Source organism: Oncorhynchus keta, unplaced genomic scaffold, assembly GCF_023373465.1.
Source record: "Oncorhynchus keta strain PuntledgeMale-10-30-2019 unplaced genomic scaffold, Oket_V2 Un_scaffold_2149_pilon_pilon, whole genome shotgun sequence".
NCBI classification, from domain to species: Eukaryota; Metazoa; Chordata; class Actinopteri; order Salmoniformes; family Salmonidae; genus Oncorhynchus; species Oncorhynchus keta.
The window spans coordinates 286143-299684 of NW_026290864.1; the positions used below are offsets into that span (position 1 = coordinate 286143).

At 39.8% G+C, this 13542-nt stretch overlaps 4 protein-coding genes, 1 long non-coding RNA gene and 1 pseudogene across 12 annotated transcripts in view; 1 reads left to right on the forward strand and 5 right to left on the reverse strand.

Moving 5' to 3' along the window:
* The window catches only part of LOC118378329 (protein phosphatase 1 regulatory subunit 35-like), a 19808-nt gene extending 7341 nt beyond the window's left edge, over window positions 1–12467 (reverse strand). Inside the window, exon 1 of the mRNA XM_052515136.1 lies at window positions 11362–12467. The gene's annotated coding sequence lies outside the window, so the exon portion shown is untranslated. The remainder of the gene's footprint in view (window positions 1–11361) is intronic.
* The window catches only part of LOC127928121 (ictacalcin-like), a 63327-nt gene that overhangs the window by 24093 nt on the left and 25692 nt on the right, over window positions 1–13542 (reverse strand). For 2 of the 5 annotated variants that reach the window (XR_008130484.1, XR_008130483.1), the window contains exons 2-3: window positions 13345–13487; window positions 12817–13091 (exon numbers count right to left, since the gene is read on the reverse strand). Coding sequence is in view for 2 of the 5 variants with exons in the window: in XM_052515127.1 (XP_052371087.1) it covers window positions 12951–13091; window positions 13345–13482 (279 nt within the window). In the remaining 3 variants the exon portion in view is untranslated. Of the gene's footprint in view, window positions 1–12496; window positions 13092–13344; window positions 13488–13542 lie in introns of those variants that run through there. The other 3 variants (XM_052515127.1, XM_052515126.1, XR_008130482.1) reach the window with 2 other exon arrangements.
* Window positions 1–13542, reverse strand: part of LOC127928123 (ictacalcin-like) — a 62884-nt gene that overhangs the window by 23661 nt on the left and 25681 nt on the right. The window lies entirely within an intron of this gene.
* LOC127928122 (ictacalcin-like) overlaps window positions 1–13542 on the reverse strand; it is a 43350-nt gene that overhangs the window by 4117 nt on the left and 25691 nt on the right. The gene's annotated exons all lie outside the window — the stretch shown is intronic.
* LOC127928127 (uncharacterized) lies at window positions 2766–6902 on the forward strand. Of its 2 annotated transcripts, XR_008130489.1 has the most exons (3): window positions 2766–5881; window positions 6028–6240; window positions 6875–6902. It is a non-coding gene; the product is annotated as an uncharacterized LOC127928127 (long non-coding RNA). The 2 variants fall into 2 exon arrangements; XR_008130490.1 differs by lacking the exon at window positions 6028–6240.
* LOC127928125 (protein phosphatase 1 regulatory subunit 35-like) lies at window positions 9375–11364 on the reverse strand (annotated as a pseudogene).

Sequence of the window (13542 nt, forward strand, 5' to 3'; positions counted from 1 at the left end):
GCCAAATCTTTTTAGTTTCCTGAGGGGGAATAGGCTTTGTCGTGCCCTCTTCACGATTGTCTTGGTGTGTTTGGACCACTCTAGTTTGTTGGTGCAGTGGACACCAAGGAACTTGAAACTCTGAACCTGCTCCACTACAGCCCCGTCGATGAGAATGGGGGTGTACTCGGTCCTCCTTTTCCTGTAGTCCACAATCATCTCCTTAGTCTTGATTTGTTGAGGGATAGGTTGTTATTATGGCACCACCCGGCCAGGTCTCTGACCTCCTCCCTATAGGCTGTCTCGTCATCAGGTTACTGTTGTGTAATTTGAAGTCGTACCAGGCCATGCAGCCGTGGGTGAACAGGGAGTACAGGAGGGGACTGAGCACGCACCCTTGGGGGGATCCAGTGTTGAGCATTAGCGTGGCAGATGTGTTGCTACCTACCCTCACCACCTTTGGGCGGCCCGTCAGGAAGTCCAGGTTCCATTTGCAGAGGGAGGTGTTTAGCCACAGGATCCTTAGCTTAGTCATGAGCTTTGAGGGTACTATGGTGTTGAACGCTGATCTGTAGTCAAGGAATAGCATTCTCACATAAGTGTTCCTTTTGTCCAGGTGGGAATGGGCAGTGTGGAGTGCAATAGAGATTGCATCATCTGTGGATCTGTTTGGGTGGTATGCAAATTGGAGTGGGTCTAGGGTTTCTGGGATAATGTTGTTGATGTGAGCCATTACCAGCCTTTCAAAGCACTTCATGGCTACGGACGTGAGTGCTACGAGTCTGTAGTCATTTAGGCAGGTTGCCTTTGTGTTCTTGGGCACAGGGACTATGGTGGTCTGCTTGAAACATGTTGGTATTACAGACTCAATCAGGGACATGTTGAAAATGTCAGTGAAGACACCTGCCAGTTGGTCAGCACATGCCCGGAGCACACGTCCTGGTAATCCAAGCGTGCCTGTGTGTGAGAGAGAGAGAGAAAGTGTGGATGGTCTATATCACCCAGGTTACAGCACAGGGTGACGTAGGCTGATGGATTCTAACTGGAGATGGTCCTGAACCACACATCTATGAGATGTAAAACACACCACATCTAGGAGATGTAAAACAACACATCTAGGAGATGTAAAACACAACATCTAGGAGATGTAAAACACAACACGTCTATGAGATGTAAAACACAACACGTCTATGAGATGTAAAACACAACACGTCTATGAGATGTAAAACACAACACGTCTATGAGATGTAAAACACAACACGTCTATGAGATGTAAAACACAACACGTCTATGAGATGTAAAACACAACACATCTATGAGATGTAAAACACAACACGTCTATGAGATGTAAAACACAACACGTCTATGAGATGTAAAACACAACACGTCTAGGAGATGTAAAACACAACACGTCTAGGAGATGTAAAACACAACACGTCTAGGAGATGTAAAACACAACACGTCTAGGAGATGTAAAACACAACACATCTAGGAGATGTAAAACACAACACATCTAGGAGATGTAAAACAACACATCTAGGAGATGTAAAACACAACACATCTAGGAGATATAAAACAACACATCTAGGTGATGTAAAACAAAACACATCTAGGAGATGTAAAACACAACACATCTAGGAGATGTAAAACACAACACATCTAGGAGATGTAAAACACAACACATCTAGGAGATGTAAAACACAACACGTCTATGAGATGTAAAACACAACACGTCTATGAGATGTAAAACACAACACGTCTATGAGATGTAAAACACAACACGTCTATGAGATGTAAAACACAACACGTCTATGAGATGTAAAACACAACACGTCTATGAGATGTAAAACACAACACGTCTATGAGATGTAAAACACAACACGTCTATGAGATGTAAAACACAACACGTCTAGGAGATGTAAAACACAACACATCTAGGAGATGTAAAACAACACATCTAGGAGATGTAAAACACAACACATCTAGGAGATATAAAACAAAACACATCTAGGAGATGTAAAACACATCTAGGAGATGTAAAACACAACACATCTAGGAGATGTAAAACACAACACATCTAGGAGATGTAAAACACAACACATCTAGGAGATGTAAAACAACACATCTAGGAGATGTAAAACACAACACATCTAGGAGATATAAAACAACACATCTAGGAGATGTAAAACAAAACACATCTAGGAGATGTAAAACACAACACGTCTAGGAGATGTAAAACACAACACGTCTAGGAGATGTAAAACACAACACGTCTATGAGATGTAAAACACAACACGTCTATGAGATGTAAAACACAACACGTCTATGAGATGTAAAACACAACACGTCTATGAGATGTAAAACACAACACGTCTATGAGATGTAAAACACAACACGTCTATGAGATGTAAAACACAACACGTCTATGAGATGTAAAACACAACACGTCTATGAGATGTAAAACACAACACGTCTATGAGATGTAAAACACAACACATCTAGGAGATGTAAAACACAACACATCTAGGAGATGTAAAACACAACACATCTAGGAGATATAAAACAACACATCTAGGTTATGTAAAACAAAACACATCTATGAGATGTAAAACACAACACGTCTATGAGATGTAAAACACAACACGTCTATGAGATGTAAAACACAACACGTCTATGAGATGTAAAACACAACACGTCTATGAGATGTAAAACACAACACGTCTATGAGATGTAAAACACAACACGTCTATGAGATGTAAAACACAACACGTCTATGAGATGTAAAACACAACACGTCTATGAGATGTAAAACACAACACGTCTATGAGATGTAAAACACAACACGTCTATGAGATGTAAAACACAACACGTCTATGAGATGTAAAACACAACACGTCTATGAGATGTAAAACACAACACGTCTATGAGATGTAAAACACAACACATCTAGGAGATGTAAAACAACACATCTAGGAGATGTAAAACACAACACATCTAGGAGATGTAAAACAACACATCTAGGAGATATGAAACAACACATCTAGGTGATGTAAAACAACACATCTAGGTGATGTAAAACAACACATCTAGGAGATGTAAAACACAACACATCTAGGAGATGTAAAACAACACATCTAGGAGATGTAAAACACAACACATCTAGGAGATGTAAAACAACACATCTAGGAGATATAAAACAACACATCTAGGAGATATAAAACACAACACATCTATGAGATGTAAAACACAACACATCTAGGAGATGTAAAACACAACACATCTAGGAGATGTAAAACAACACATCTAGGAGATATAAAACAACACATCTAGGTGATGTAAAACACAACACATCTAGGAGATGTAAAACACAACACATCTAGGAGATGTAAAACACAACACATCTAGGAGATGTAAAACAACACATCTAGGAGATGTAAAACAACACATCTAGGAGATATAAAACAACACATCTAGGTGATGTAAAACAACACATCTAGGTGATGTAAAACAACACATCTAGGTGATGTAAAACAACACATCTAGGAGATATAAAACAACACATCTAGGTGATGTAAAACAACACATCTAGGTGATGTAAAACAACACATCTAGGAGATGTAAAACACAACACATCTAGGAGATGTAAAACAATACATCTAGGAGATATAAAACAACACATCTAGGAGATATAAAACACAACACATCTATGAGATGTAAAACACAACACATCTAGGAGATGTAAAACACAACACATCTAGGAGATGTAAAACAACACATCTAGGTGATGTAAAACACAACACATCTAGGAGATGTAAAACACAACACATCTAGGAGATGTAAAACACAACACATCTAGGAGATGTAAAACAACACATCTAGGAGATGTAAAACAACACATCTAGGAGATATAAAACAACACATCTAGGTGATGTAAAACAACACATCTAGGTGATGTAAAACAACACATCTAGGAGATATAAAACAACACATCTAGGTGATGTAAAACAACACATCTAGGTGATGTAAAACAACACATCTAGGAGATATAAAACACAACACGTCTATGAGATGTAAAACACAACACGTCTATGAGATGTAAAACACAACACGTCTATGAGATGTAAAACACAACACGTCTATGAGATGTAAAACACAACACGTCTATGAGATGTAAAACACAACACGTCTATGAGATGTAAAACACAACACATCTATGAGATGTAAAACACAACACGTCTATGAGATGTAAAACACAACACATCTAGGAGATGTAAAACACAACACATCTAGGAGATGTAAAACACAACACATCTAGGAGATGTAAAACAACACATCTAGGTGATGTAAAACAACACATCTAGGAGATGTAAAACAACACATCTAGGAGATGTAAAACACAACACATCTAGGAGATGTAAAACAACACATCTAGGAGATGTAAAACACCACATCTAGGAGATATAAAACACGTCTATGAGATATAAAACACAACACGTCTATGAGATGTAAAACACAACACGTCTATGAGATGTAAAACACAACACGTCTATGAGATGTAAAACACAACACGTCTATGAGATGTAAAACACAACACGTCTATGAGATGTAAAACACAACACGTCTATGAGATGTAAAACACAACACGTCTATGAGATGTAAAACACAACACATCTAGGAGATGTAAAACAACACATCTAGGAGATGTAAAACACAACACATCTAGGAGATGTAAAACAACACATCTAGGTGATGTAAAACAACACATCTAGGTGATGTAAAACAACACATCTAGGTGATGTAAAACAACACATCTAGGAGATGTAAAACAACACATCTAGGAGATGTAAAACACAACACATCTAGGAGATGTAAAACAACACATCTAGGAGATATAAAACAACACATCTAGGAGATATAAAACACAACACATCTATGAGATGTAAAACACAACACATCTAGGAGATGTAAAACACAACACATCTAGGAGATGTAAAACAACACATCTAGGAGATATAAAACAACACATCTAGGTGGTGTAAAACACAACACATCTAGGAGATGTAAAACACAACACATCTAGGAGATGTAAAACACAACACATCTAGGAGATGTAAAACACAACACATCTAGGAGATGTAAAACAACACATCTAGGAGATATAAAACAACACATCTAGGAGATATAAAACACAACACATCTAGGAGATGTAAAACACAACACATCTAGGAGATGTAAAACACAACACATCTAGGTGATGTAAAACAACACATCTAGGAGATGTAAAACACAACACATCTAGGAGATGTAAAACACAACACGTCTATGAGATGTAAAACACAACACGTCTATGAGATGTAAAACACAACACGTCTATGAGATGTAAAACACAACACGTCTATGAGATGTAAAACACAACACGTCTATGAGATGTAAAACACAACACGTCTATGAGATGTAAAACACAACACGTCTATGAGATGTAAAACACAACACGTCTATGAGATGTAAAACACAACACATCTAGGAGATGTAAAACACAACACATCTAGGAGATGTAAAACAACACATCTAGGAGATATAAAACAACACATCTAGGTGATGTAAAACAACACATCTAGGTGATGTAAAACAACACATCTAGGAGATATAAAACAACACATCTAGGTGATGTAAAACAACACATCTAGGTGATGTAAAACAACACATCTAGGAGATGTAAAACACAACACATCTAGGAGATGTAAAACAACACATCTAGGAGATATAAAACAACACATCTAGGAGATGTAAAACACAACACATCTAGGAGATGTAAAACACAACACATCTAGGAGATGTAAAACACAACACATCTAGGAGATGTAAAACAACACATCTAGGAGATATAAAACAACACATCTAGGTGATGTAAAACAACACATCTATGAGATGTAAAACACAACACGTCTATGAGATGTAAAACACAACACATCTATGAGATGTAAAACACAACACATCTATGAGATGTAAAACACAACACGTCTATGAGATATAAAACAACACATCTAGGTGATGTAAAACAACACATCTAGGTGATGTAAAACAACACATCTAGGAGATGTAAAACACAACACATCTAGGAGATGTAAAACAACACATCTAGGAGATATAAAACAACACATCTAGGAGATGTAAAACACAACACATCTAGGAGATGTAAAACACAACACATCTAGGAGATGTAAAACAACACATCTAGGAGATATAAAACAACACATCTAGGTGATGTAAAACAACACGTCTATGAGATGTAAAACACAACACGTCTATGAGATGTAAAACACAACACATCTATGAGATGTAAAACACAACACATCTATGAGATGTAAAACACAACACGTCTATGAGATGTAAAACAACACATCTAGGAGATATAAAACACAACACATCTAGGAGATGTAAAACACAACACATCTAGGAGATGTAAAACACAACACATCTAGGTGATGTAAAACAACACATCTAGGAGATGTAAAACACAACACATCTAGGAGATGTAAAACACAACACGTCTAGGAGATGTAAAACACAACACGTCTATGAGATGTAAAACACAACACGTCTATGAGATGTAAAACACAACACGTCTATGAGATGTAAAACACAACACGTCTATGAGATGTAAAACACAACACGTCTATGAGATGTAAAACACAACACGTCTATGAGATGTAAAACACAACACGTCTATGAGATGTAAAACACAACACATCTAGGAGATGTAAAACACAACACATCTAGGAGATGTAAAACAACACATCTAGGAGATATAAAACAACACATCTAGGTGATGTAAAACAACACATCTAGGTGATGTAAAACAACACATCTAGGAGATATAAAACAACACATCTAGGTGATGTAAAACAACACATCTAGGTGATGTAAAACAACACATCTAGGAGATGTAAAACACAACACATCTAGGAGATATAAAACAACACATCTAGGAGATGTAAAACACAACACATCTAGGAGATGTAAAACACAACACATCTAGGAGATGTAAAACACAACACATCTAGGAGATGTAAAACAACACATCTAGGAGATATAAAACAACACATCTAGGTGATGTAAAACAACACGTCTATGAGATGTAAAACACAACACGTCTATGAGATGTAAAACACAACACGTCTATGAGATGTAAAACACAACACATCTATGAGATGTAAAACACAACACGTCTATGAGATGTAAAACAACACATCTAGGAGATGTAAAACACAACACATCTAGGAGATGTAAAACACAACACATCTAGGAGATGTAAAACACAACACATCTAGGAGATGTAAAACACAACACATCTAGGAGATGTAAAACACAACACATCTAGGAGATGTAAAACACAACACATCTAGGAGATGTAAAACAACACATCTAGGAGATGTAAAACAACACATCTAGGAGATATAAAACAACACATCTAGGAGATGTAAAACAACACATCTAGGAGATGTAAAACACAACACATCTAGGAGATATAAAACACAACACATCTAGGAGATGTAAAACACAACACATCTAGGAGATGTAAAACACAACACATCTAGGAGATGTAAAACACAACACATCTAGGAGATGTAAAACAACACATCTAGGAGATATAAAACAACACATCTAGGTGATGTAAAACACAACACATCTAGGAGATGTAAAACACAACACATCTAGGAGATGTAAAACAACACATCTAGGAGATATAAAACAACACATCTAGGTGATGTAAAACAACACATCTAGGTGATGTAAAACAACACATCTAGGTGATGTAAAACAACACATCTAGGAGATATAAAACACAACACGTCTATGAGATGTAAAACAACACGTCTATGAGATGTAAAACACAACACGTCTATGAGATGTAAAACACATCTATGAGATGTAAAACACAACACATCTATGAGATGTAAAACACAACACATCTATGAGATGTAAAACACAACACGTCTATGAGATGTAAAACACAACACATCTATGAGATGTAAAACACAACACGTATATGAGATGTAAAACACAACACATCTAGGAGATGTAAAACAACACATCTAGGAGATGTAAAACACAACACATCTAGGAGATGTAAAACACAACACATCTAGGAGATGTAAAACACAACACATCTAGGAGATGTAAAACAACACATCTAGGAGATGTAAAACACAACACATCTAGGAGATATAAAACAACACATCTAGGTGATGTAAAACACAACACATCTAGGAGATGTAAAACACAACACATCTAGGAGATGTAAAACAACACATCTAGGAGATGTAAAACAACACATCTAGGAGATGTAAAACACAACACATCTAGGAGATGTAAAACACAACACATCTAGGAGATGTAAAACAACACATCTAGGAGATGTAAAACAACACATCTAGGAGATATAAAACAACACATCTAGGAGATATAAAACAACACATCTAGGTGATGTAAAACACAACACATCTAGGAGATGTAAAACACAACACATCTATGAGATGTAAAACACAACACATCTAGGAGATGTAAAACAACACATCTAGGAGATGTAAAACACAACACATCTAGGAGATGTAAAACACAACACATCTAGGAGATATAAAACAACACATCTAGGTGATGTAAAACACAACACATCTAGGAGATGTAAAACACAACACATCTAGGAGATGTAAAACAACACATCTAGGAGATGTAAAACACAACACATCTAGGAGATGTAAAACACAACACATCTAGGAGATATAAAACAACATATCTAGGAGATATAAAACAACATATCTAGGTGATGTGGGCTCAATTCCATTTCAATTGAGTTAATCTGGGAGATGGAGTCTTTTTAATTATCTATTGTTCACCTAATACCTATTTTTTACTTAAAAATGGCACTGTTGGTTAGGGCCGGTAAGTAAGCATTTCACTGTAAGGTTTACACCTGTTGTATTCGGCGCACGTGACAAGCAAACTTTGATTTGATAATGCCTTTGTGCTTGTTTTGATTACATAAATGCTTCGGCATTTATCCTCAAACCCATACATGTCCCCATAGGCTTTGGCCAATAAGCCATGGCAGAGTTAGCTTCCGTTAGTGTCTACAAGAGACACCATTACTATTGCCCTCTATACACACACGTTACAAATAGTACACACCCAGCAGTGTGAATTGAAGCTGTGTACTCACCTTGCAGCAGTCTTCGATCCCTGGACAATTTCTCCCTCACCTCTTCATCCCTCTAGCACCTCTACCTCCTCCCTTGCTCTCCAACACCCACAACTCGTACACGCATGCAAGCAAGCACAAACGAAACGAAGGCTCAAGCGCACACGCAAGCAGTAAAGATCGCTCATCAACATGATACAGGTTCATTCCTTTAATATCTTAAATTAGTTTAAAATATCATATTTATATCTGAGAATGACAGAGGTAGGGAGGGAAAGAAGGGATAATGCTCTTCTTAAGTTTTGGGACAGGGCCTTTCAGTCTAGAGGTTCAGAGTAAGTGTGTGTGTGTCAGGGTCCAGCCTCCCAGCATGTGTGTCTGTGGTAGAGGTCGCGGGTTGTGTCTGCGGGGCGTGGGATGGGCTGGGGGCGTGGTATGGTAATCTCCTCCCCTGGTAGGAGGGGCTTCTCTCTCAGCAGATCCCCCCTGAAGAAAACCTGCAGGTCAGGACTGTCCTCTTTCTGCTCACACACACACGGATTACAAATCCAGTTATGGACCAGTTGCAGGTCATGAGTGATTTCGCTCTACACACTTTTATTTACATATTACTTACACACACACACACGTAAATGTAATCAGATGGGGTCAGTGAGAGGGACTTGCCTTGTTGCCATGGCTGCATGTGGGCGAGACCAGCTGAAGCCTGTCACGTAGAGCCTGGCTGATAAGCTCCTCCTCCTCCACATTCACACTGACCAATGCCCTGTAGAGGTGCTGGGATGGAGGGACGTTCACCCCCATAGACAAAGACAGGACATACACTTAGTTAGTTTGTGGTGTGTGTTTATGTCTGCATGTGTGTGTTTCTGTGTATGTTTCTGTGTGTGTTTATATCTGCATGTGTGTGTTCTGTGTGTGTGTGTTAATGTCGGCATGTGTGTGTTTCTGTGTTTATGTCTGCATGTGTGTGTTTCTGTGTGTATGTTTATGTCTGCATGTGTGTGTTTCTGTGTGCTACCCTCTGTAGCCCGGGCGCTGATGCTGTTCTTGGTTCTGTCTGACTTCTGTAGTTGCTCCTGCACGGCCTTCTGGGAGTTAAACTCTGCCCCTGCCACGTTATCTAGCTCAGCCGTCAGAGCCAGAGTAGTATTTAACTCCGCCCCTTCAGGGAGGCTGCCACCCCTCTCCTCACAGGGAGCCTCCTCATTGGTTTCTGACCTTGCCCTCCAACGCAGTTCTCCACCTATGTGAGGAATACAGGAAGAGATATTGACCAGTCCTCTGCTCAGACATTGCTGACTCATGCCAGATCTTATAACACCTGGATAGGTATTTCATGTATCAGCCTAACCACATCACGTTATAGCAATCTGGTGCGACGGCACAGTCCATGACGTGGCACACAACCATTGGTTGATGCATGCAACTCTTGTGCAGGGGAACATGAGTACATCAGACTCTAGACCAGGAGGGTTAGTTACCATGGAGTCTTTTCCCCTTTGAGTAACTGCTGGAGTGTCCAGGGCATTGCCAAGGTGGAGGGTCTTTGCTAGGCTCTGCTATCACCGTGTCAACCACAGGCACCGCGGAGACAAATCGCACCTGTAGAGTCAGGGGCACACACTTCAGTGATGTCTCTCCAAAAACACAGACCAACACACACAGATCTCTCATCATTTCTACGGCTGTCTTGACAACTGAGAAAAGCACCATCTGTGACTGTCCGTCAGTGTGTGTGTGTGTCAGACTGACCTGCCGGTGGCTGAGTCCTCTCAGCAGGCTAGCCGGGTTGGGTCGTGGCGGGTCTGGGCTGAGGGGGAGAGACAGGTCCAGTTCCGGGCACCGCAGGAGGCTAGCGGGGACCAGGGGCACCGGGCAGGCAGGGGGACCAGCCAGATGTCTGGGTCACTGCACCCTGCTAGAAGACGCTGCTGCAGGGGACCTACTCTGGTCATCTTAGGTCACCAGTCTGGGTCTTTATCTTTGGGTGAAGGCTCTGTTACTGATGTAGGTAAGATACAAGGCAAAGGCAGTCAATGCCCAGAATATTTTGTATGGTTCTGAATGGCAGTTACATTATCACTCTCACATTATCACTCTGCCGAACACTCCCTAACCTAACCTTTCTGATGGAGCAAACTGAACATATTTTGAGTCCTATGCCGAACCCAGTCCCTTACCATTGTTGGATCTGTAGTGTAGGTTGAATAACGTTAACTTTACATTTCCAACCAGATATGACGGTGTGACGTTATCTAGCTAACGTTAGATCTCTGGCTAGATTCCATTCAGTGGGAGCTTTCAGCACACCGCCAGGTAGCTAGCTAACGACGACAGCAGACATGCTAGAAAGTTCACCAGTCAGTTAGCCAGCTAACTTTACTTGTTGTACTACTAGCCAGCTAACGTTATAGGGTTTTCTTGGCTAATTAGCTAGCTAACGTTAACTAAAGCTATGCAAATTCAATCATGTCGTTTATTCTCCGCTTACTGTTATGAGGAAGCGCCCCGAATGACAGCTCACGCATTTCTTGTAGTTTTCACTGTTAATACATGAGGTTAGATTAACTCTATTTAGCAGGATCTGCTCAATTTTGAAATTCCCTCCACTGGCGCCGCCATAACACCTTCTTCAGAACAAAACAATCACACTTCCGGTTTCTTCGTTCGTAGGAAATTATACAATGGGCCCCCTTGGCTTGCATGTTACGTTGCGTGTGCTTGTGTAAATGGTGACTCTACAGCAGATTTAATCTAAAACGAGGCGATTGCTGGACTACGGCTCATCTTAATTTTCATCTTCAGTATTGTCCAATATGTTCTCTATGGAGACCTGCGATACAGTATCATTCTTTGGATATTATCTTTGTTGTTTCATGTTGCTTGGTGGGAGGCTTCATCTTGGATATGGTTCTCTATGGAGACCTGCGATACAGTATCATTATTTGGATATTATCTTTGTTGTTTCATGTTGCTGGGTAGGAGGCTTCATCTTGGAGATGGTTCTATATGTGGCTCTATTTAACCTTCACAGTAACAGTTGACTTCCTGTATTCTTACTGCCTCTGGAGTAGATAACAATATTGTGACGTAATTAAGTAGTCAAATATAGGGTATGCCTTAAACGCAGAATTTAATTTAATGTTTTGGGTTACGTTGACATAATCAACAATTTTATTATTTAACCGGGTGTCTGAAAACAAAGGTTCATGTTTGATTCATGTTGCTTGCTATATCCTATTTAGGACATACACAGCCAATCACACATGCACAATCACACATGCACAAACACACCTGCACAAATAATAAGTCAGCTTTCTTCCAAACATATTAAAATAGTTTATTTCGTTTTTCACTTTAAACAAACCGAAGGCGGCAAGGTAGCCTAGTGGTTACAGAGTTGGACTAGTAACCGAAAGGTTGCAAGTTCAAATCCCTGAGCTGACAAGGTACAAATCTGTTGTTCTGCCCCTGAACAGGCAGTTAACCCACTCTTCCTACCCTGTCATTGAAAATAAGAATTTGTTCTTAACTGACTTGCCTAGATAAGTAAAAAGAGCTTCCTCTTCATCTCATGAGATTGTAGTGTCTGTGTCCTTCACCTGTCTATGTGTGGTGTGTATAATCAACCCAACCCTTTTTTGTGTATGTGTGTAAACCTGCATCTCTGACCCTCTGAACCTGCATTGAGAATCTTGCTAATCTTATCATGAATTCACTCATGGAGCAAGAGCTGCTGTTCTGTGGAGAGTGGGCAGGGGGAGCTGTTTCACTTCTTGGTGAAGAACTCATTGCACATCATGGTGAGGCAGGCCACCAGTGTGACGTACTCCTGGAAATCCACACTGCCATCTGAGTTAGCATCCAGATCTTTGAAAATCTTGTCAACCTTTGCCTGGTCAGTGTTTTTCTGTTATAATGATCCGAGAGAGAGAGAGGTAATAGGTGAGACTTTGATTGCAGCAGTTCAAACTAGAATCCATACAGTTGTTATGTGTTTATAAAGGTGTGAGAGAAGTTATTCTATTGGATGAGGTGGGTCATGTGTTTGTGATGTTCCAAGCAATTCAATATTTCAATAGTGTCTGTCTTTAGCATTATTGTATTTGGTCGTGCTGCTAATAAAGCATGATTGAACTGAACTGTTCCTAGGATCCACTCACCCCCATGATCTCTCCAAGCTCAGCGTTGAGCAGATCTTTGAGTTCTCCCTTGCTCAGGGTCGTCTTGTCGCCCTCCTTGCCAGAGTACTTGTGGAAGGCTGAGATGAGCAATGCCATACCCTTCTGGACCTGTGACATGGTGACTACAACACACACACACGCACACGCACACACACACACACACACACACACACACAC